The following is a 23,502-nucleotide window of genomic DNA, read 5'->3' as shown; positions in this document are numbered from 1 at the left end:
TGCAGGCAGGTTTTCACTCAGGCAGGTTATTGGTCTACTTTTATTCTTAGAAAGAGAAAATTGAAATCAAAACAGAGGAAAGATCATTTAACCTTCAAAAGACAGTATTGAAGATTTTTTTCCCCCAATTGGACTGATCCTGAATGGCCGCTTCCCTGGGCCGTTCTCATTTAGAATAATGGGTTACCATAGTTACTGGAATTGACCTCAACAGGCGACAGTAAATAATACTAAAACAATTAAAAAGTGATTATATATATAAAATACCCCCAAAAAATTTAGGACTTCTCGTCTCACGATTAGTCGAGTCGAATCATCAGACATCAAATCATCATCAAATCGAGCAGTCATGAGTTAAGGTTATTTTCTGCCCAGAACGCATGGAGAGGGGGTGATCGGAGAGAGAGTCAAGGAGATGGACGGGCACCCCATCGGTGGCGCACGCATCACTAGCGCACATTGTCGGCACCGTCATAGAAGTAGACAAATGTGCAAAATGCGCCCGAAAATGCGCCCCTCTACGAATCACACGATTGGTGTAATTGTACAGACGTTTATTCATGGTGGAAGAACTAACTAAACAGACCAAGTTGCCATTTTAGCGTCTGTTTGAATCCACTTGAAGTATACTGGGCATTAACTGTTGCTGTAAAGTACAGATTTTCCTTTTCTCAGATCAAAATTTTTTTTCTGTAATTTTTCCATGGAACAGACCCTTGGGGGGCATGGAATCATTTTATCTACCTATTTATCTGCACACACACACACACACACACACAGACACACACACACACAGACACACACACACGGAAACTAACATAATATCTGCAAAAATAGCTTAACCATGTGGTCACTGAAACAAACACTGACACACGGTGGGCTCCACAATGTTGCCCATAGGAAAAGCTGACGTATTTACACCCTTTGAGACAAAGCCACTGTTGTTGTTGCTTAGTTTCTGAAGGGGGGACATCAAAACAAGTCACTGAAAAGCTACAGCTACGAGGGTTTGGCTTTTGCAAGAGGCTCCCTTCCACCCACAAGCCTTTAATTAAGTGTCTAAAGTAAACAATTTGGAATATAACACGAGTCACTCAATGAACACAAGGCTACAGCTGGATTATCTTCCTAAATGGATTATCTACGATAACCAAGTGAAAAGCAGCCCGACCGCTGGACTGGTCTGGGCCGTGCAAACGTATATCAGATAAACATCAGTTGGTTTAACAATTACACCACGTACAAACAGAGAAATGGTCTATTTACATGTCGAGGAGTTTTACATCGAACTGGCACCAGGGGTTTGGCGACAGCTTGAAACACAGAGCAGCGTCACAGAGCTTCCGCCGAGATATGGAATTGCATAGTTTCCCAGGTTATATCCCCAGATGCTCCGAATCCACAACAGACTCACAAAACGACTGCAGTGTTGCCGCAGAAATACACAAGGAGAATTATCTCTTCTTTTTTTTCTTTTTTAAAATCAAGTGCACGTCCAGCAGACCAGGAGGTGGTGACCTTGAACTTAACCAGCCATCTCAGCTGGACAGAAAGAGATGGGCAATGTCAGGTGTTGGTATTTGACACACATCAGGTCCTGGTGGTCATCAGATCAAAACCTGGGAGCTACCCTCGCTGGTGACAGTACGCCCAGTGCGCTGACCTCCACTGGCTCTGAATTCTAACTCAAGGTAATGAGTCCACGGCCTCTGAATGAATTGATTTGACCAAAAAAAACAACATCTAAATTCCAAGTTGATAAAACCACAGCTTTTTGGCATGTCTAGCAAACAAACATCAGTGGCTTTTTTGACCTTCCGATGCCTTGGAATCAGTAGTGAAACAAAAAAGTAGCACAGTACTAATAAGAGTGGTTTTCCATCGCTGTAAGGTAATTGGATCCAGCTGTGACTTTTAACATATTGCGGCCATTTTTTTTTTTTTCAGACTGCTGAAAGACAGAAATTAAAAATGATCCGTCTGGGAATGTTGTCACAGCGCTTCATGCCCAAAACTGCACAACGGAGAGCACAGAAAAGCCAAGCCACTCTGGGAGTCACCAGCTCTGTGTGTGTGTGTGTGGAGGTGAGGGAGGGTATTAGGTCCACAAGGAAAGCTTTTTGAGCCCCGGGTCAGGGCAAGGCTGTGTTTATTCACACACACACACACACACACACACACACACACACACACACACACACACACACACACACACACACACACACACACACACACACACACACACACACACACACACACACACACACACACACACACACACACACACACAAACGGTTTGCTCTTTCTCTCCTTCAACTCCTCTCTTGTACTCTCCCCCTCTCACAACTGCTCACTTATTTACTCGCTCTCTCTCTGTCCCCCGTCTAATTTCGGATTTCGTCCATCTCCCCCTTAAACACTCCCTCCGGACAGCTACTAGTCAATAGAACGTACTGGGGATGGGAGATAGTACTCAAACTTTCAAGCATGTAAGAGAGTTTTCGTGAACCGCGAACCACTAATGAACTGGCATGGGTATCATTCTATGGTTTTGTTCCAGTCAGAAGCTGATTGCTTCAGATGACGTCAGTTTGAAAGCTCACTGCCGATCAGCGTCCTCGCAGTGAGTCTCAGAGGATCGGTGTGGTTCAAATATGAATGCAACAGAAAGAAGGGCTTTACCTTATGTGTTTAAATATCTGTTTACATTTCTTGAGTTTCCCCATCAATATTGATCGTCACATACTGATTTTCTCCTTTTTACAAAAATAAGATTAATAAAAAATTTAAAAAAAACAGCCCCGGATCTATTCATCTGTCATTCCGATCATGCACTAAAGCCCTTGAAAATAATATGATATTGTTGATCAAAAACGCAAATACGTTCCTCTGTGTGTCCTCTGAGGGAGCGACCCACCCCCGGGTCAGCTCCCACCACACATAGAATCTAATTCTGTAGAAAACACGGAACAAATATGCACAAATATCAAATAAGCTAAGCAACAGAAACCACGAGACAAAAATCCCGGTGTGTCTTGTGTTCGAGACATACCTTGTGCTCTTGCTCAAAACGTTAAACGTCCTTCGCTCAAAATTAATGCTGTGGTTCAAAATGTCAAAATAGAACGTAGTTGGCAGCAAAAAAATGACTTTTAATTGGCTACTCTAGAGCGTTTTGATTTGGACATTTGCGTGTTCATCCACAGAATTGATTTTCTCAACGATGCACAACTTGGAAGTACTGTCTCACTGCTAAAATGCAGTGAGACAGAATAACAGATGTAAATTGTGAGTGTAGACCACCAAATTGACCATTTTAAGATAAATATGGCTATGTGATTGTTTTCTCTGGGGAATGACTCTTGCTGTTGAGTTAGCGTGTATTTGATTAGCAAACCACTGATGTCACCAATACCAAGTAATTGGAGTGCCTTTCACATTTGGTTTAGTGTGGTGAAGCAAACGGTTCTCCAGCAGAGAGGAGCGGAGCCGTGAATGCGTTTTGGCTTCCGAAATAGAGGGGAAAAATATAGAAATACGCAATAAGCCTGAGCAACTTTTTATTGATATGTCTGTCTTACTAGCAAAGTCGGCTGGCAGATTAAGCTCAGTTCCTTTGTTCCTTTCCTCTTCAGGCTTCAGAGACCACACACACCTCTTTCTCAAGGTCATCTTTTTTCAATTTGGCAATCCCCCCCTATTTCCCCAACCCAACCATACACGTAAACATGCAACTTTTAAGTTGTGACACTTCCCGTTTCACATTCTGCTGCATGTGTCACTCTATTTCTGGCCCCTTTTCCCCCCCATGATCCTTCTTCTACCACAACATTTGATCTCTCTTTCTTTCCTACATTTCTTTCTCTTTCATTTTCCAAAAAGGTTCTGTCCATCCCTTAATACTCTTAAAATTGTACTCAGCATCTCCTTGGTCATCATATTTGGAAACACAATTTTCGGTCAAAATGAATGATGAGAAAATCCGATCAGAAATTTGTCAAAGCTCTGAAATATCTGAGGGAATTCTATTTGGAAAAACTATTTGAGTTCCTGTCTGAAGTCATTATCCACATTATCACATAGTTCAATGTGATGAATGTATAATCAGTGTCATGATATAGCCTGAATTAGTACTATGTACGTTTGTTTGTGATTCCAATTATAATAATTCGTTCATTCATTCATTCATTCATCCATATTGTCAGGCCCTATGTCTGAGGGCTGTGTGTGTGTCTATTCTCCTGCCGGTTAGTAGTTTGGTTTACAACATGGTGCCACACGGAGAGGAAGTGTCACCATGTCAGTTTCTCATCAACAGCTCGCCTCAGCACACCAAGGAATTTGAGGCGGGTCTGTAAAGTGTGTCGCGTCTACGAGCTGCTCCGCTTTGGCCATTTTCAAACGGTGAGAGTGGCTGAATGAGTGGATCTAGGATGCAAGGATGTGACAATTAACCCTTCTGCGAGCATTGCAACCTCAAGTTGGGCAGCAGAGAAATCGTAGTCAGAGGAAAAGGCACGAGTACTCTATCCTCTTTCACAGACACAAGCCAAAAACTGGACCGTGTTGACTTAATTAAATATCACAATATTTTTTACCCGGTATTCCAGTATTGATTGGTTGACAATATTTTGGGGATTTCTTTTGGTGAACTCATTTATTTACACAATAAATATTTGAGCAACAGAGATATTATGACCTGCACATGTCCTTGTGACCAATGCTTCATCTTCATAGTGAGTAGTGCTTTTAGACCGCACTTCCTTTTGCTAGCAGGCATTTTCGTTTTAAACAACATTAAACATTCTGACAACAACTAATACTTGCCTGGAATGACGGTCAGATTCAGAGATCAACAATAACAAGATCTACCAGTGAACACTGCACAGTCAAAATCACCTTTGATATCAGCAGGGTTGAATTATTTAAAAAGTATCACTCATGTATTTTGGCCCCACGAGCCAGTACAAGTCGATGAAAGCGAATGCATAAAGAAAGGAATGATATGTTATGGAAAAGGTCATCATCTGTGTACGTACCTAAGCACTAAAATGTTAAGTAGTGGCTTTAAAATGTCATCTCTGGTCACCACGTAACCTGGCCCAGTCGAGCCAGGTGTGCTTTACGGGAATCCTTGCAGCACGATCTGAATGTGGCTTTGTCCAACCAGAGTGCTCAGATCAGACAAGATTTTCTGTAATTACTACTGTTATACAAGAGCACTGCATGCCAGAGTGCCGACATATCAATTATATTGCCGTGTGCATCATAAAGATGGAATGGGAAAGATTTTAAATGCACTGCGCACACAAAACAACAATGGCACAAGCAGCAAGGTTTCGGGCCAGAGATGAAGGAATCAGTTTAGCCGACCACTGAGCTCAATTGGCTGACTTGATATTATGCCCCTCTGACTGCAAACTTCAGTTAAGCTGTTGGGAGTGCGATGGTTTCAGGCTGAGTTTTGAGGCATTTCACTCAAGTGTCGACTGGTTGAAGACGGCGATGTGTGTCACAGAGAGGAGTGGGAATCGGAACAAAAAGTAGGCCAAAAAGTATACCAACTATTGACGGTTTTAGAGAAAGTGCCCCCATTGTGTCTCGGTCCGTCATTCGCTAAACAAAATATTTTAAGATGTTAAGACGACCAGCGATTCCAATCTCTTTGTATTACTCTTTTGTACGGTGGCAAACCACTATGCATGATTTGGCCATTGCATTCATGGAGGATGCCCCCATTAATGCGACCCTCAAAGACAAGTTGTGGTCTTTGAGGCCGTGACTGGAGATATGATACTACGAGAGTCAGTAGGGAGAGAAGCTGGTAGGCCTAAAGTGGAGTCAAGGCCAGGCTGTTCTTTTTCCTGTAATCTGAATGCTGTTCCATCAACAAAGCAGAAACTATCAATCTTGAGGTGGGAAGAGCTTCGGCTAAAATGTATTACCGGTAAGCATATTACAAGTATTGTCAAAGAGCTTAAACATAAGGGCACAGGCAACACATTGACACTCGCATTCCCTCACAAACAGGCCTACTTTTAGTTCCGATTCCCACACTTCTCTGTGACACACATCCGCCGTCTTCAACCAGTCGACACTTGAGTGAAACGCCTCAAACCAAAGGCATCCGCTTCACATTCTCCACAAGCTTCTGGTTTTAACCTTTTGTGGGACTATGTTACTGTCAGACCCTGTATAAAAGTAACTTCCAACCTTTTCATTTTGGCGTGCTTGGCTGAGAATTTATGGTCAGAGTAAACAATACACTTTACACAATATTAGTATGTTAAGTTATCTTAGATATAAAGAGATCTTAGAAAAAGCATTCAGACTTCAAAATGGAAATTGTGTATCATGATATGACTACACTGAAAAACAAACAAAAAAAACAAAACAAAGAAATCGGCACAATCACCTCCTCTGGGAACTGTTGCTAAGAGACACCTAGTGTCAACTATTCTGTCCTTAGCAACTTGTTTACTTGTGAATAATGAAGAAGTCTGACTGCCTTCGTTTGCTCTTATTCCCATTGCTTTCTCACTTTCCCTCCCTCCCTCCCTCCCTCTGCTCTCTGTCTGCCAGACTCTTTCGCCACTTCTTTTTACCGCCTAAATCTACCCTTCCACACACAAACCCGCCTCCCCCGCCCTCGCTCCAGGGAGACCACAGCTTTTGCGATAGTTGGAATTCCCATAAATGTCTAAAGGGTTGTGGGCCCAGCCTTAGCCAATGTAAATCACCCAGGGGTGCCGTGCTGACTTAAGTGTTACCACAAGGTAGGGTTGGGCATTATACATTTGTGTCCGAAAATATTGGCACCCTTTTTTTGGCACCCATTTTTTTTTTTTTTTTCAAATAAAACACACCATTTCTCCCAGAAAATTGTCAAATTAAAACATATTTTGGTATCCACATATGTATTTCTCTGGTTTGCAGAGAAACAAAACAAAGAGGCTGAACAAAAACACAAAGAAAAGAATACTGAATTCTAGCTCATTCCACGCAGAAATCCAAAAGTGGCCTGGACAATATTATTTGCACCTTTGGATTTCAAGCAGGTGATTCACCTTGAACGCACCTGAGGCAAGTCACAGGTGCCTGCAATCTAATAATCACTCATTCGACCAGTTTCAATGGAGCAAAGTACTCATTCTGCTGTTTTGTTGACTGCATGTAACACATTCAGCATGGAGAAATAAAAACCTTGAAAAGACCTTGATGTTCCTGTGTCCACCGTGCGTTATGTCATCAAGAGGTTTAAGGCCCATGGTACTGTAGCAAACCTCCCGGGAAGGCGACGCAAGAGAAAAGTTGACCAAAGATTACAGCAAAGGATTGTTTGAATGGTGGAGAAAGGACCTCAGACAACTGCTAAACAGTTTCAAGTTGACCTTCAGACAAAAGGTACAACCGTTTCAACTCGTACCATCCGTTGCCAACTCAATGAAAGGGGGTTCTATGGCAGGAGACCCAGGAGGACCCTACTGCTGACAGAGAGACACAAGAAAGCCCAGCTGGAGTCTGCCAAAACACACCTGCACAAGCTAAAATCCTTCTGGGACAATGTCCTGTGGACAGACGTGACGAAATTAGAGTTTTTTTAGTAAATCGCGTAAACTCTATGGTTACAGGAAAAAAAAATAAAGCCTTAAAGAAAAGAACACTGTCCCAAACAGTCCCAAAAACGGAGGTTTACTGATGTTTTGGGGTTACTTTGCTGCCTCTTGTACTGGGTGCCGTGAATCTGTGTGTGGCATCATTAAGACTAAATGAGGTATTTTGGAGTGCAATGTTCCACCCAGTGTCACAAAGCTGTGTCTCTGTCAAAGGTCAGGGGTCCTCCAGCAGGACAATGACCCAAAACACAAATCAAAAAGTACCCAGGAATGGTTCAAAACAAAACGCTGGACTGTTCTAAAGTGGGCAGCAATGAGTCCAGATCTAAATCCCATTGAACACCTGTGGAGAGATCTGAAAACAGCAGTTGGAAGGTAACCCCTAAATCTGATAGAACTGGAGCAGTTCCCAAAAGAAAGGGGACAAACCGCCAGTCGAGGTGTAGAAATCTCATTGAAGTCTAAAGTAAGTGCTTGACAGCAGTTATTTCCTCCAACGGCTGTGCTACCAAATATTAAACCTAGGGTGTAAATTTTGCTTCTGTGTATATTATGATTTAAAAGGATATGTTAAGTTCTGAATCAAAAACAAAGCTGCTGTACCATTAACAGTGAAATAAAGAATTGTGGAGAATTTGAGAGACAATTGTGAGTTTTGTTTTGTTTTTTGGTTTTTTTAAATGTGCAAGGGTGCCAATATTTTCAGCCACGACTATAGGACAATTTATTATAACAATAACCACGGAGAATTTTGCATGATAGTCATATTATATTTAGGGCCCAACCAATATGGATTTTTGTGTCACCAATGCGGATTTTAAGGGGCAAAAAATTCCAATAACCAATAATATCTGCCAATATTTTTTAATAAATATTTTTTTGATTCTGGCAGAAAAAAAAAATGTTTAAGGAAAACATTGCTTTATTAACAAAATGAATGTTTATGAATAAAATTGAATGTATGTCAAAATAAATACTTTCAATAATAACTTAAGTCAATTAAAATAAGTTTGAACCGTTTAAATAATTAACTCAAATAACAGTAACACTAATTATTATTATTTTTTATTATTATCATTATTATTATTATTATTATTATTATAAAAAGCACTGGCACTCTGTCCAGTGTCATTTATGGCATATTACACACACATTTATTCAACAAATCTAAAATGAAAATGGTATTTAATAAAAGAAAATAAAGAAAATTTTAAATTTTTAAAATCTTAATAAGTTACTGTTGTGTTTTTGTCTGTCTTTTTCAAACAATTCCAGAACAGATCCGATAGTGGCGGGATCTGTCGCTTTAAGAGATTGCATCGTGGGTAATGTAGGAGGTCTGTTTGAGCATGACAAGAGGAGGATGACGGGGAGATCGCATGAGAGCCGATACACTTGTGCGTTATTATTTTATCCTAAAAATTAGAATGTGGCTCTCTACTACCTGTCCTCAAATAAATGTAAGTCCAAAGAGTACTGCCTCATGTTGTCTCTGTGGAAGGAAACCACTCATTGTTGGAAATGCAACAACAAGGGTTCCATTCAAACAGACTACACACTGCACGTGAAAGCCCTCAGAGATATTTTATCAACTTTTGATTTCAAAACGTTTGGGACTAAAATAAAATAGACCCAGGACACAGACATGGAATATGTTTTCGACTGACTCGAGGGTGAGTAAGGAATGTCAAATTTTAAGGCTAACAGGGGTAACAGGGGCAGGGATTTTAGCCAAGTGTTGATAGTGAGCTAGCCCTTTTAGCTAGCTCACTATCAACACTGACAAGCCTTTTATGGTTATTTAATATTTTCCAAGATTACATTTAATTTTCTCTCAAATAAAATGTCCACAGACTAATATTGACTTCATTCAAGATTTAGTAAACCAATGGAAAGTTAGAACAACATTTAGAACTTTACTTAGTTCTACTCGTGGCTTCTAAATCTGTTCATGTGTGGTACAACCATAGTACATAAATTTTATCTGCGACATTTCAACCGATAGCAATACTTCTTCAGAAACCAAATATCGGCCGAAATTATCGCCATACCGATATATGGGTTGGGTTCTAATTATACTAGGACTGTGTAGGGCAAGAATTAGACAATACATTATGTGTCTTGATACAGGGATCACAATTCAGCATACAATGATACTATTGATTTGATTGATTGCTAGTTGATTGAGTTGATTGCTATTTTAAATACAGCAATAGATCACAGAATGCATGCTTGATTTATGTTGCTCAATCCAAGATCTCCAATTTCTTTGGTTTCAGCATTGATCAGCTCTTGTAGCATCTGCTGTAAAAATGTAACAAACAGAGAACTACAACTTTCCATTCCAGTTCCCTTAACTCATCCATATTGTTTCAGGGCTTTTGCAAATCACACAAATCAAAGTATGGGTATCGATATGTATCTATGGTGGTGGGGAGTGGTTTTGGCGGCATCTGCAGGTGGGGAGAGCCAGCATTGGCAACCAGCAGGGGACGCAGCTGCATAAGATTGAGGTAATTAGAGTATTGAAAAGTCTCTCTTTCTCAGCTTTATTGTCATGACAGTTATTCGAACAGTATTGCCAAAGCTAGTGGGCAGGTAGCACTCAACAAGAACAAGAACATTAGAGACAATAACAACAGATCAACCCCATAATAATAACATTAATAACAGTGCCAACCAGCGTCATTTAACCCCATAATAACAACAGCAGTAATAATAGGAATAATTACAATACAAGTAAAAAGTAAGTACATAATAAGTCAGTCTGTACAGGGCAGGTCACAGCAGATTGAGATTGTCCCTCATTTTATGACATTCTAAGATAAAGCATCCAGCTAGGGGCGCTGTGTGTCTCCCTCCCAGAGGAGCACGGCCATCTTTTCTTCATCAGACAATGTGGTGAATGATGCTAATATTGAGCTGAATTTATAAAAAATAAATAAATAAAAATGTTGCCTGCGTTTGTATTGTTGACAGTGCAGTAGAAAGTGCATCTCTATCTCTACCTCACCTGTCCTACACTGACCACATAATCTTTGCTCTTCAGGCAGCCGAGATTTTCTGTGTCTGCCTTTTTCAATGGCTAGACTGTGGTCACTGAGCCTGTACTTGGATCTGTCTCTGCCTCATATCTGACAGTAAAGAGATATTCTGCCAATTTATATTCTCTAGGTAAGTTTCATTTAGAAGGATTTACATGTATATTTAATACAACACAGACGATTAATATTATTATATAATTATAGAACCCAGAATCGCAATTGTGGCACCGCCCCTTGCGGCCGCCTGTTCGAGCGCCTTTTGTCGATTACGCACATTTTAGTATTTTAAGTCATTTTAGGGCTAATTGTGCATAATCAGCGGGTGTCATGACATTTCACTGCATATATGTATGACCGTATGTATATGTTTGTGACAAATAATCTCTTGAATCTTGAATCTTTTGGATGCAGATTCTGAACAAGTAGCAAAGTACAAGATTCTCAAGTTACCCTGCAAATGCACCCAGGGGAGAAAAGACAATGAAAAGGGACAGCCCCAAACAGGCTCTCAGAGTGTAGCTGGGGTAAGGTTGGGGTTAGCCCACATAATTCCAAGAACTTTGAAGATATTTGGCATACGCACATTTATATATTAAATGACCCACCGAGGTTGATATACAAAGACTAATATTATTGACAGGCTGTACATTCTGTTCTCATAAATAATTATTTCTTTATAAAACATGTATAGTCTTACTGTTAAATAAAACCTTTTTTTTTTTAAATTTAAACAAAGATGTGTGTTGATGACGCTGGTCACATTCCCTCAAAATACAAGCACAACGCAGAGACTGCCCCATTCAGCAGGGTGTTAAGTGGCCATGTCACAAGTAGCCATGTGGTTTTGTTGGTCCTCCAATTCATTTGCATTCTGGGAGCTGGCTGAATGAAGCCAAGTGTTGGCAAAACTTTGAGGGCGATTATCTCAAAAACACAGTTTGCCGCACCCTCGTCATTAACAAGTCATAGCTTTAAAAATATGTGCTTGATTCGCACAAGTGACACCTTGTTTTGAAGCTCTGATTCTTCACTTTCAAATTACATGGAAAAAGTCAAATGGCACCAAATGTATCGAAAATCTTTGGGGGGTCACATATATGCCCATCTTTTAATGGTGAGACTGTGGAATCTGGAGTCGTGCGGCAGTATTTAAAATACAATACATTGGAGACTAAATATAACATCTTTTTACCAAACAAATCAAATAAAAACTTGAGATGAAACTAATTTACTCAGTTTTCTGCTGCAGATCACGGATCACTCCTGAAAAAAATCCCACCCGTGTTCTCACGGTGTGGTGGCAAATGCCCCGCGGCCCAACAAGGTGCGCGGGGCAGATGTTTGGGAACCTCTGCACTGGAGGACATTCCGTCGGTGATAGTCGAGTTTATTTCCCACTTTCATCGCCACATCAGTGGAATTATTAGACAGTCTGGTCAAAGGCGCAGTCTCCCATGTACACACAGTGAAACGCCGGAGGATAGGGTGACACGCCGGTTCGCTGACTGCGCTCGTGTGTCTCTGCCGACACAGACTTTGCACACCGTTACCGGGAATATTTCTCTCTCAACAAATTGGATGAACTTATATTTAACTTCATTGCTCATAACATGTGAATTGATTCACTAGCACGAGCCAAAATATTTAGCGACGAATCTATATATTGTCCAGCTCTATGGGACACGAGATAAAATGTCAAAACTTCTGTAAAGATTGGACCTAAAATCAACCTTCTGCTTGGAGTGCCCACAAGCAAGACACAGAATCTAGACCTGATTCGATGTGCAGTTGTCTAGCTGACCATGACCCCTGACCTCCCTGATGAGTGGGGAGGGTGAAAGAAGATGTGACACACAGTCACAATCATTATTCCTTGTCTTAGGGTTGATAATAGCTTCATAGTTTCCCTGAACAGGATGCAGATGTTTGCTTTAACAACAATAATAAAACCACAACCAACGACAACCGGCAGTTATATAACCTTTACTTCTCTGTTATGCTCTGGCACGGAGGAAAGGGGCATGAGCAATCGGTCGTCCCTAGGGTTAGGTACAGAGTCCTGGTATTAAACAGGCCCCAGGGCTTAATTATTAAAGATTGTAGTATTGATCAGATGTGATGTTTCGGTTCTGTTAATGGTATTGGAAAAATTAAGAAAATATATTTTCTATTTATTTAGGCTATAAAACCCATTTCGCGCTTGCAAAAAAATGAAGATATTGATCTAAGGAGCATTTTCACTATTATCAGAAGAGACATCCCTTCTCTTTCTCTCCTCCTCCATCACCGGAATGGAGATATGCGTGGGGGGGCGGGGCCGGCTCCCTCTGCCTGGCTTTCATACACACACGAGGAGAAACCTTCTCTGAGTGGGTGACAATGGAGGAGACAATGAAATGCTCAAAAGTCTGGTTAAATTTCACTAGAGTCAATACCAGCCATAATCATTGCCACAAGTGTGACCAGTCTTTTTCATGTCAGGGAGGAAACACAAGAAATTTTTCGAAACATTTAGCAAAAGTGCATCACATACACACCAATTTCGACTTCCATAATAATACCATAACCTTACATTAAATATTATTTAATTAACATCAAATCCAATCGGAAAACAAACAATAGAAACTATGTGTGGGGATTTTTCTATTGTCTGTTTTGTGGTGCAAATTGATGTTTCTGCCGGTTGGTGCCTCGGGGACGCGCGGCGAGTGCAGATTGCACCCTGACCAAGCCCTCTCAATGCGATAGGCACAAATAAAGCAGTATTAATTCTGCTCTTAATGTGTTTTAGTTTTTCTCTTACAAAAAGAAGAAAAAAAACATAAGAGTACCGTTAAAGAACCAGATCGATTAGCAGTATCGATAAGAGTAGTAGAACCATTAGAATCTTAATACACTTAATGTGTTAGTGTTAAAATCTTAACACTGTTTTTAGTTTTTTTTATTTGGAGGAATGGGGAGAACGGAGAGCCGTGTTTGCGTCCGTGTCCGGACGATTCACACATAAATATATTTATGATTCCCCTTATTTATTATTGCTAATTTAAATGTTATCCCTGTGCATTTTGTAAACTATCTGTTTTATCCTGTTATTGTAATGCACATTTACTGGGGAAAAAAAAAAAACTAAAAAAAAAAACACGACTACTTGACTTTTTTTAGAATCTCAGTTGACTGACGCGTTTTCGACTGATGATTTAGCGGGGGCAGCCCTATTCAAATCCATATTACCCTGGGTCATTTTCTTTCAGTACACCACATCCTCCCTGAGTCCCTGGTATTTTGTAATGTGTAAAGCAAATTAAGCAAGCCACTCACCAGCGAGGGGGTCAATAACATAACCCTGAAACATCCATGGGACCCAAGTCTTAGAAGCAGCATCCTGGCAGAGAATGAAAGTCCTTCCATCTCCTCTCTTATCACAGCTACACAAATGATCACAGCAGCATTGGAACTGCCCTTGAGGATGCAGCAAGAGCTTATTGATAGTGATATTGACTAAATCAAATATCACTTTATTTTTGACTAATATCTTAATATCGATCAATTGATTGACACTTTGGGGGTGACGCCAGAGTTTCCGTTAGAAAGAACTGGTGCCGGTCCACGTGTCCTGGAAGATTTCAATTTCCCAGACAAATGGGAGAGATTCCAGTCAAAAATGACCTATGTTTGAGCTTAAAAACAATGAAGAATGACATCATCAAGCCAAGTAGATATACTGTGTGTGTGTGTGTGTGTGTGTGTGTGTGTGTGTGTATGTATATATATACATATATATATATATATATATATATATATATATATATATATACACACACACATATATATATATATATATATATATACACACATATATATATATATATATATATATATATATATATATACACACACATATATATATATATATATATATATATATATATATATATATATATATATATATATATATATTATTTTTTTTTTTTTTTTTTTTTTTTTAATTATTATTATTATTTTAATATTCAAAATAAAATAAGTCCCATCAGTTAACGCAATTTTAAAAATAAATAAAAATTAGGAATATTACTACTTGAAATCAAATAATCTCCGTTCGTGAACAATAAGTAACAAGTGCAGCCACTATAATTAACATTTCCCTCAAATAAAACTTTGATCAAATCAAAAAACAAAATAAATATGGCAAAATAAATCTAAATAAATAAAGTTTGTGGTGTTGTCCGTCTTTGTCGGGACATCACGTCGACATATTCTACACAGTGAATATTTGCCGTCAGCTTCGGTCAGAATTTAAATATCAAAAAAAAAAAAACACCAAACTATGGATGTATGTGTCCCAACGATACATCATCTTTTTGTTTCTCTTCCAGACGCTGCGGCTCCGTCTCCGCTCTGTCTGAGTCTACTGTGTTTACAAGCGCAACCAGGTCCACCAGGGAGGGGGCGGGGCTTAGTCTCATATCCACAAACGCGACTGGTCAGAGGTGAATCTTTCAGATCAGCTTCAGATGGTCCAAACTGATTGGCTTCCCGTTGTAACTTGCCGAGCGCAGAAATGAACAGATCTGCGGAATTCTTTAACCGAAATGATCCACCCAGCACTTGTTCAAATTGGAGGGAATTATTTTTACCGGACATTATGTCCAGAGAGATTTAAACGTGTCGGACCTTCAACTGATTTTTCCCGGTCAAAAAACGGCAATTACCGAGAGAGGAAACCCTGGATGACGCGGTGTTTATCTCGATGCGCCGGCCAAGGCGCACTGAGATAAAAATATTTCAACTTCTTGGAAAGCCGCAAGCACACATGTCCATCACATCTTGTTTCGTGCAGTCATCAATCCCCTTTGTCGATATGGAGGAGACGCTTGGACACCCCGAGCCGTACGTCCTGCTCATCGGATATTATGTACATTCAATAGACAGAACAATGCCTGGAGGAATATCAGCTGTGAACTTGGGATGTCTATCTAATGGAAATCTAGTAACTTTAATAAAAAAATATATTGTTTTGTCCTGTTTTTGTGTGTATGTGTGCGCACACAGGTTGTAGTGGTCACGACAGGGCTAGAGCTAGGACGCTAACAGCCCAGATAAACAATCAACAGTAATGTATTTTACCTATTTGTACTTGTGATTGCTAAGTTATATACTGTAATATGATGAGTCTGCCTTTATGGTTTAACATTTGAAGAGGCTTAATTAAAGAAAGTTTGTGCAAAGTTCTGATTTGTTTTGTTTGTTTGGCAACGCAGCGCCGCCCTCCAGGCGCGACCCAATCGTCTTGATGAAATGAAACGATTCAGCAGCGTGCCAAGCGTTTCATGGCGCTTCAAGTGAACCGGCCCTAAGAAGTTGAGGAAATTGTATTGTGAACACTGTAGTTTATTAACCGAAAATTGCAGAAAATTACATCATTTGACTGTCTTGTAATATTAAGATACAAGGCGATATGTAGTCTCATATCACAATATGGACTTTAAATCGATATTGTTATATATTAGATATAATAATAGATACACCGCACAGGCCAAGAGGCAGCGTTGCAGTGGAAGAACTCACAGTAGCACAGATACAGAAAAGGTCACTGAGACAGAGCCTTGTATTGATTGTGACTGGAAAGGTTTTGTCACTTTACCTACTCATTCACTTTGCTTTGGGTGTTCTTCAGGACACGTGATGTGGTGCTACACACGCAGCTGGCTGCCAAATCACAGAATCTTTTGACTGCAGTTACTGTATCATATGTTTGAGGACCAAACAGAGTTGTTTTGGTTTGTTTGGCGCCGTATAAAAAGACCTCTCTGAAAGGTGTCAAAGCGGCTTTCTGCGTGGCATTCGCACACAAACAAACAGGGGATTAGTGCAGCAAAAAGGAACCTTTTCAAAAAGCTCTTAAGCAGAGGTGGTGGCCAGCTCACCATCCCCAAACTGATTGTGTTTGGGGGAAGAAATGGGGGAAAAAAGTGCTTGCACTTTAAATCGGTTACCAGCAGCTGAACATGGGAGTCCAGCCTGAGCTATTTTTGGGAAAACTACGGGTAGCCAAACAAATGACAAGCCAGCTGTGTTTCCACTGCTTCAGTGAGGAGAAGGAGGAGGAGGAGGAGGAGGAGGAGGAGGAGGAGGAGGAGGAGGAGGCGGGGTAGATGGAGCAGTGTGGGATGGGAAAAATGAGAAAGCAACAGTGGCTAGACCAAACACCCTCACTTTAAGATAACATTCATACATTTATCCCTCACGAGCAAGACAAACGCTCCATTAATGAAACCGTCTCCCACTGGAATGGATTGAGTCGCACTTCACTTGTGTCCACGGGGAAAACCCACTCTTGAAGCGGGACTATGCAACAGGGCGGTGGCTCTCAGTGTGAGGTCCGGGGACCCCCAGGAGGTCCTCCCAGAAGCAGCATGGACTAAGCCATATCTAAAGATAACAACCCTCTCGGGCCCAGGTCCCAGGGACAACATCGAAACAAACAGTGTCTGCGGCTTAATCCATATCAAAGTGACAAGGGTCCTCAACGTGAAAAATGTTCAGAATCATTGTGAATGGAGTGGAAGGGGGTCACCATGAACACAGTAATAATGCGTTTATTTATTATCGTTGAAGTACCAGAAGCAGTGTTCCCACCAGTTGGGTGTTTGGTTGCACTGCCAGTCATTGTACAACCTTTAGATCTTGGATAACAGTCTGACTGCAGGGTGTGTCATACTCCATAGCAAATATTATCATATGGAACCGACTATAATAATAATAATAATAATAATATTAATAATAATAAATGTAATATTGCATGTGCAAAAGAAAAAGTACGAGGATAGAGATCGAAGGCAACACAAGCGAACAAAGCGTAAAACTACGTTGCAGCAAACACAGTGTCACCGTTATTACATAATCGCCTGGTTAGTGGATGAAATCGCGGTTGTTTCAGCGGATCGAGAGCTTTTTATTTTTTGGGGTAAAAAAAAACAAACCCATTTCTTTAAGTGTTAAATTCCATAATGATATGCTTTAGTCCAGACTGAAGGTGAATTAGGCGAGTTTTCATCAGCTGCTTTCAGGAAAATAACTGTCGAGCTGAATGTTTATTCCAAGTAATCGTCGACGCCGATATGCGGCTCATCTGCAACAGGTAGACAAGGTTTTTGTTTTGTTTTGGGGGTTTTTCCACAACTTTTATTTTTTGCCACTATGCTGATGACATACAATTAAAAACAAAAAAAACTGACGATCCAATTATGAATCGTCGACTAAAGTGTCATGATGGTGACAGCTCAACACGAACTCGGCGTCGGACCAGGTGAAAGTTGTTAGCCTTAGCATTAGCCGTAGCCGTAGCATGCTACGCCGGGGCTCCAGCTGTGATTCTTACCTCGGCGGTCCGCAGCGAGGGCCGCTTCTTCAGGGCTTGTTTGAAAGAACTTTCCATCGCTCCGGTCATTTTCATAACGTCTTCAGAACCGGGTTCAAAGCCCCCACCCCCCTCCTCCTCCTCCCGATAATCCCACTTGCAGTTGCACCGCGCGGTCCTCGCTTTAAACTCCCATCGGAGTTTAACTTTGGAAGAACTGGCAACACACAACTGGCAACCCGGACTCCGTCTTTACCGCGGCGCGGCCCCGTGGAGGCGAGGGCCGTGGAAAATGGAGAATCCACACATGTTTCCCGCGGGTGGGTTGAGGGAAATATCAACTTGAGCAGCGAAATCCAGGAGTTGGGCTTTTGGGTTTAGATCCCTCCCTCCGGATCGGTCCGGGGTGTGTGACTGTGATCCTCCCTCCGGCAGCGCTGACTCCTCCTGACTCCCCGCGCCCGATGGGGGGTAGAACCAGAGGTGAAAGCGCCACAACTAAACGGAAATGCTTTAAATGGGCTAAAAAATGTTCATATTGTTCATCCTCATTGTTTGAATTATCTTTTATGAATTCGGATTTATGATGTTTTTAAGCCCAGTTAAATAACTATGTAAAAATGAAGTTCAATTCATTTCAAAATGTGAATTCTTTTCTTTTTCGTCATTGCACACACACACACACACACACACACACACACACACACACATATATATATATGTGTGTGTGTGGGTGTGTGTGATATATATATATATGTGTGTGTGTGTGTGTGTGTGTGTGTGTGTGTGTGTGTATAAACGAATTAACTCAAGTGTTATTTGGGATAAATATTTCTTCATATATTATTATATAAATTGTATATATTTTTTTTTGTGTTATTGGGGGAACACATCTATTTTTGCCAATTTTGATATATGTATTTTTTATCTTGCTCAAGTGTTATGGGGGGGTGTATATCTATTTTTTTTTATACAGGTACCCTTCGCTTAACGACCGTGTTCCGTTCCTAGGACCAGGTCGTAAAGCGAATTGGTCGATAAGCGAGGACCTGTGTTGTTTCACGATAAGGGGGCGTGGCGTTTGCGAAAGCTAGTGAATACTGACAGACTGCGGGAACGAGGTTGAGACTGAGAAGGGTGATGAGATGAGATGTATATAGAGTTTATATAGTGTATATAGTGTATATAGTATATATCGTATATATAGTATATAAAGGGTGATGGGCGATGAGATGCTTGGCGCTGAGACGCCGCCCACGCAGCGTACAATACAGACTGTTTAGAGGCGGTAAGTCCGGACGGTCGTTAAACGGGTGGGTCGTGAAGTGAGGAGTACCTGTATCTACTTTTTAATATGAATTATTTATTATTATTCCTTCTCTTACTCAAGTACTGTATTCCCGAATTTAAAGCTAAAACTGCATAAGTAAATCAATGAATAATCCTAGTGACTATATGGGGGTTATTGGGTATGTTTGTTTATTTAACCATCACATGCCTTAGTATCAAAATGTGTATTTTCAAAGGCGCAGGGCCCATATCTAATCTGTTGATCTCTGGGGGCTGTGTACACACCAGCTTCCTCTGCTATCCCCCTCCCCCGTCCCCGATGCAGGCATGAATTAAATGCAATCCAAGCCATTCCCTCAACCCTCTCTCAACACCATCTCATTCGTGGGGAGCAGCGTTGCCAACTCGTTTCCAATGGAAGGAGCCAGCACGCGCTCCTCAAGGCGCGTAATCAAAGTCGCTGGGTGACGTCATGCGCTCACTTCCATATCGCAGGCGTCATCGCGCATACATCTGCATAAAGTCCAGAGGGCGATCACCTTACCCCTCTAGAAGTAGATAGAGAAATATTTACCAAATAATCACAAACTGACTACAGGGACATCCACAAAGGGAGGGGAGAGATCGAACAAAGTATTTAAATATTTACAAGATCAAACTATTAACATATGACAGAAGAATGAGATAAATTACTATTCTATACTGTGTATGTATCATAGTCAACAAATTATTATCTAAAACTATTTATTTATCTATGCAAAACTATTCATGAATCATTATCTATAATTTATTGAAAGAAATTGTGATCAGTGATTGGTAGACGGCAAACCCTCAAGGTTGTTGTTGTTTTTAAGCACCATTGATAGGAGGGGTGAGGGGTGGGGGGTGGGAGGCTGTTTCATGGCTTGACTTGTGCGTTCTGTCAAGTCCCTCTTCCGTTGCATAACCGCCATTCTTTCACGGCCTTGAGTTGAGACACCTTCGGCCTGTTGTGAAGTCTCCACCCAACCTGGATTCCGTCTTTATTTGTGCGCGGCCGCCCGGGCGTCGCCTGCAGCTCTGCCAGCTCAAGCCTTCTCCTCACGATCCCAACGCATTGTTAGCCCACAATATTTTGTCCCAACTTGTTGATGTAGTTGTAAAGGGGACCTATTATGCTAATTTTTACACAAGTTGATATAGGTCTCTGAGGTTCCCAAAACATTGTTTTTGAAGGGTTTTTTTTCTGAAAATACCTCAGATTATGCATTCGAGCCATTCTAACTGGCTGGGCTGTTTCTGTGGGAGGAGCCACCCCCCTGAGGTCCCAAGTTCTGCGAGCCAATGGGGTTGGAGAACAAATTCCGAGTTCCGTGAGCGGGTTCCATCGTATTTACTGCGTAGCTTTCACTGATCTCATTTCTCATATTAGATCTACAAGGCCTCGTTTAAAGGTTCGTTCAGACTTTTGTTGCTGTGCTTCCAGCTTGTGGGAGACACTGACGCCGCACCGTGAGGCATCAGGACTCTCGCACACCGGGATCTTTTCATGTAAACAACATCAAATAAAATAAATAAATACATCTACAATATAAAAAAAAACACGCTATTTTTATTGGTTCTGTTTGGAGAAACGACTACGTAAAGAAATCCTTGACGAGTTGACGGAAAAGCAGAATGGGTCCCCTTTAAACTTGTATATCAACTGAAGAACACCCCATGGGATGATAAACGTCAGGTGCAATGTGTAGAATTAGTAGCACCGAGGGGTGAGGTGGCAGATTGCAACCCCGGCCCCTTCATTCCCTGGCCAATGACGTAGGAGAAGCTACAGTGACCTCTCTAGAGTCAGCGTTTGGTTTGTCCGTTCTTGGCTACATGGCGGCTTCCGTGGAAGGGGACCCACTCCCCATGTAGATATAGAGGGCTCATTCTAAGGTAAGAAAAACACATCAATTCTTATTTTTATGGGATTATATGCGAGTTAAAATATACTTGTGAATATTATATTCATTTCTGCCTGTTCCATAACCTCTACACACTGCGCCTTTAATGGAGTCTTGGACAGAGCACACGCATACACAGACATCCCTTATATCAGCTTTTTATTGCACAACATTCCCATAAAATTGGGAAAATGATAATTCAAAATAATAACCATGTATTCAAAAGACATTCTGTACAAATAAATGGAAGTTAACCAATTATGTACAATTTTTAACATGAAAAAGTGGGCACAGATCTGAGCGTCTCCCAAGACAATGACACCTTTTCTCAGCGATATATATTCCTAGATTCCTCGCAAGCAGAGCCTCCGATGCGTCCACGCCGTTTAAGACCGTTGGGTCAGTCAAAGCAAGAATGAAATGACGTGGAAAGGAAACCGTCGAGTTGCTGCGAAGCACCCGAAGGAGCCGCGGTTGAGAACAAACCGCTTCCCGGGCGTCTAAGTCTAAGTCTGTAGCACGCCGAGGATGACAGACAGAGACGATGAGGGACTGCGCGAGGAAGAGGGTTTGTCGCATTGGTACGACTTCCCTCTGGGTCGTCCTGCCTAAAAGTGAGAAGTGACTTCCAGTCTTTCACTCCCCCCCCCCAACAGAAAACTTATCATTTCCAGTTGTATTGTATAGCCAGGAAGTTAAGATACTGTCAATTTTGATATGAGGTCTGAATTATTTAAGGGAGTTTGATTTGGGGGTGGGGGGGGGGGGGGTAGAGATTTGGTCGAATTTCATTGTTGGGCAGCAGGATGGGGTTGACGCAGCGTTATACATTCTCAACATGGCCCAACGCTCGCTGAAGTATTAGGAAGGGAAGCTATGACACCTTGTGACCCCTTATAATAAATCGTCCATCACTCAGTGGCAAAAGTCTGCAGAAGTTATCAATATGCTTACCATACCTGCAGACTTAATATTGGAAAAGAATACAAAAAAAAAATAAAAATACCCTGAAAGGACTGGTCACCTGGACTGGTCCTGCTGGAGATAAAAGGACGAAAACAAATACCTCTCCTCTTTCTCTCTCAAATAAAATCAGTATAAATATGGAACAAGTATAGTGCTGTCATTTCGTCTTATGCGTTCTGTGGTATTTATGTATTTATGTTTTTAAGTCTCGGCTCTTATTCCGCCTGCCTTTGAAACAAGCTCATAGCTACATCAACAGTGTACAAAGGCGGCAAAGCTAGAAAAAGTGTGAAAATATTTCAGCATTTTGGTTTGGAAAAAAATGTCGATAATGTAGGTTTCCAGAGTAGCGAGGGCCCCGTTGTGATCATACTCTGGAGCAAAAATAAGCGCATTCTTTGCCCTAATCTCCGTTAAAAGAAAAAAGAAAAAAGAAAAAGCACACCTGTTTTATTCTGGGCTTTCTTCTGTAAAAGTCCAACGCACACGTCATGGTCTGAGGTAGTACTGCACCTATGATACGAATGTCATAGACCACCTTAAGTCGGTTCCAAACCAGTTCACAGAGTACTAAAACAAGAAACAACCGTATGCATTGATTACAGCGACATTAAACAGGGGGGAAAAAAAGGCTTTAAACTGAGAATTTATAGACACATGCGTTCAAAAGAAATATATATACGCATAAAATATTCTCATTCCTAGCGCTGGGAAAGTTTGCTCGTAAACAAATGAAACTTAATTGGCATATGTGAGATTGATAATGTCCTCAGAGATAACCATTAAGTAAAAAAAAAAATAAAATAAAAAAATAAAAAATAGTCCATCACGCTGCTGTACGTAGGTCGTTTCCCGCAACTTTCCTCCTGCTGGCTTTATGATTGTCCAGGAAAACAAAAAGACTTCATTTTATTGTAAAAAGTACATTTGTTTTTGTTTTTTTTGTTTTTTTGTTTTTTTAAATCAAAGATAATCATTCATTCTCATTCATCCTCCACAGGAAATCATGGATAAAGTCTTTGGCTTTTGTGCCCCCCCTTTTTAAAAAGGAAAACATTCAAAAGGAGTAGGGTCAGTTCAGAGATTGTTCTGTGGTCTGTTCTCCCCCCTAGTGGCACAAAGTCAGCGTTGCACCACATCCAGCAGCGGCAGAACAGCCTCCAGCTCTCCAACGCTCCAACGCTCCTCTCCTCCGCGTGGTGGTGGTGGTGGTGGTGGTGGTGGCCCTGGTCCGAGAGGCTGTGGTCCACACAAGCTCTCTGTGCGGGCCCCGCTGGCCCCAGCACGCGGGGGTGGGTGGGTGG

General features: G+C 41.2%; 1 protein-coding gene across 1 annotated transcript in view; it reads right to left on the bottom strand.

The window, feature by feature from the left end:
* The window catches only part of rapgef6 (Rap guanine nucleotide exchange factor (GEF) 6), a 142,756-nt gene extending 124,638 nt beyond the window's left edge, over positions 1-18,118 (bottom strand). The window contains 1 exon segment of the mRNA XM_080014441.1: positions 18,039-18,118. Within this exon segment, the coding sequence (XP_079870567.1) occupies positions 18,039-18,113 (75 nt within the window). The 5' untranslated portion in view covers positions 18,114-18,118.
* Positions 18,119-23,502: the final 5,384 nt, after the last annotated feature.

The sequence above is a fragment of the Zeus faber genome (assembly GCF_960531495.2).
Source record: "Zeus faber genome assembly, chromosome: 14".
Lineage (NCBI taxonomy): Eukaryota > Metazoa > Chordata > Actinopteri > Zeiformes > Zeidae > Zeus > Zeus faber.
This window is presented reverse-complemented; position numbering and strand designations above follow the sequence as displayed.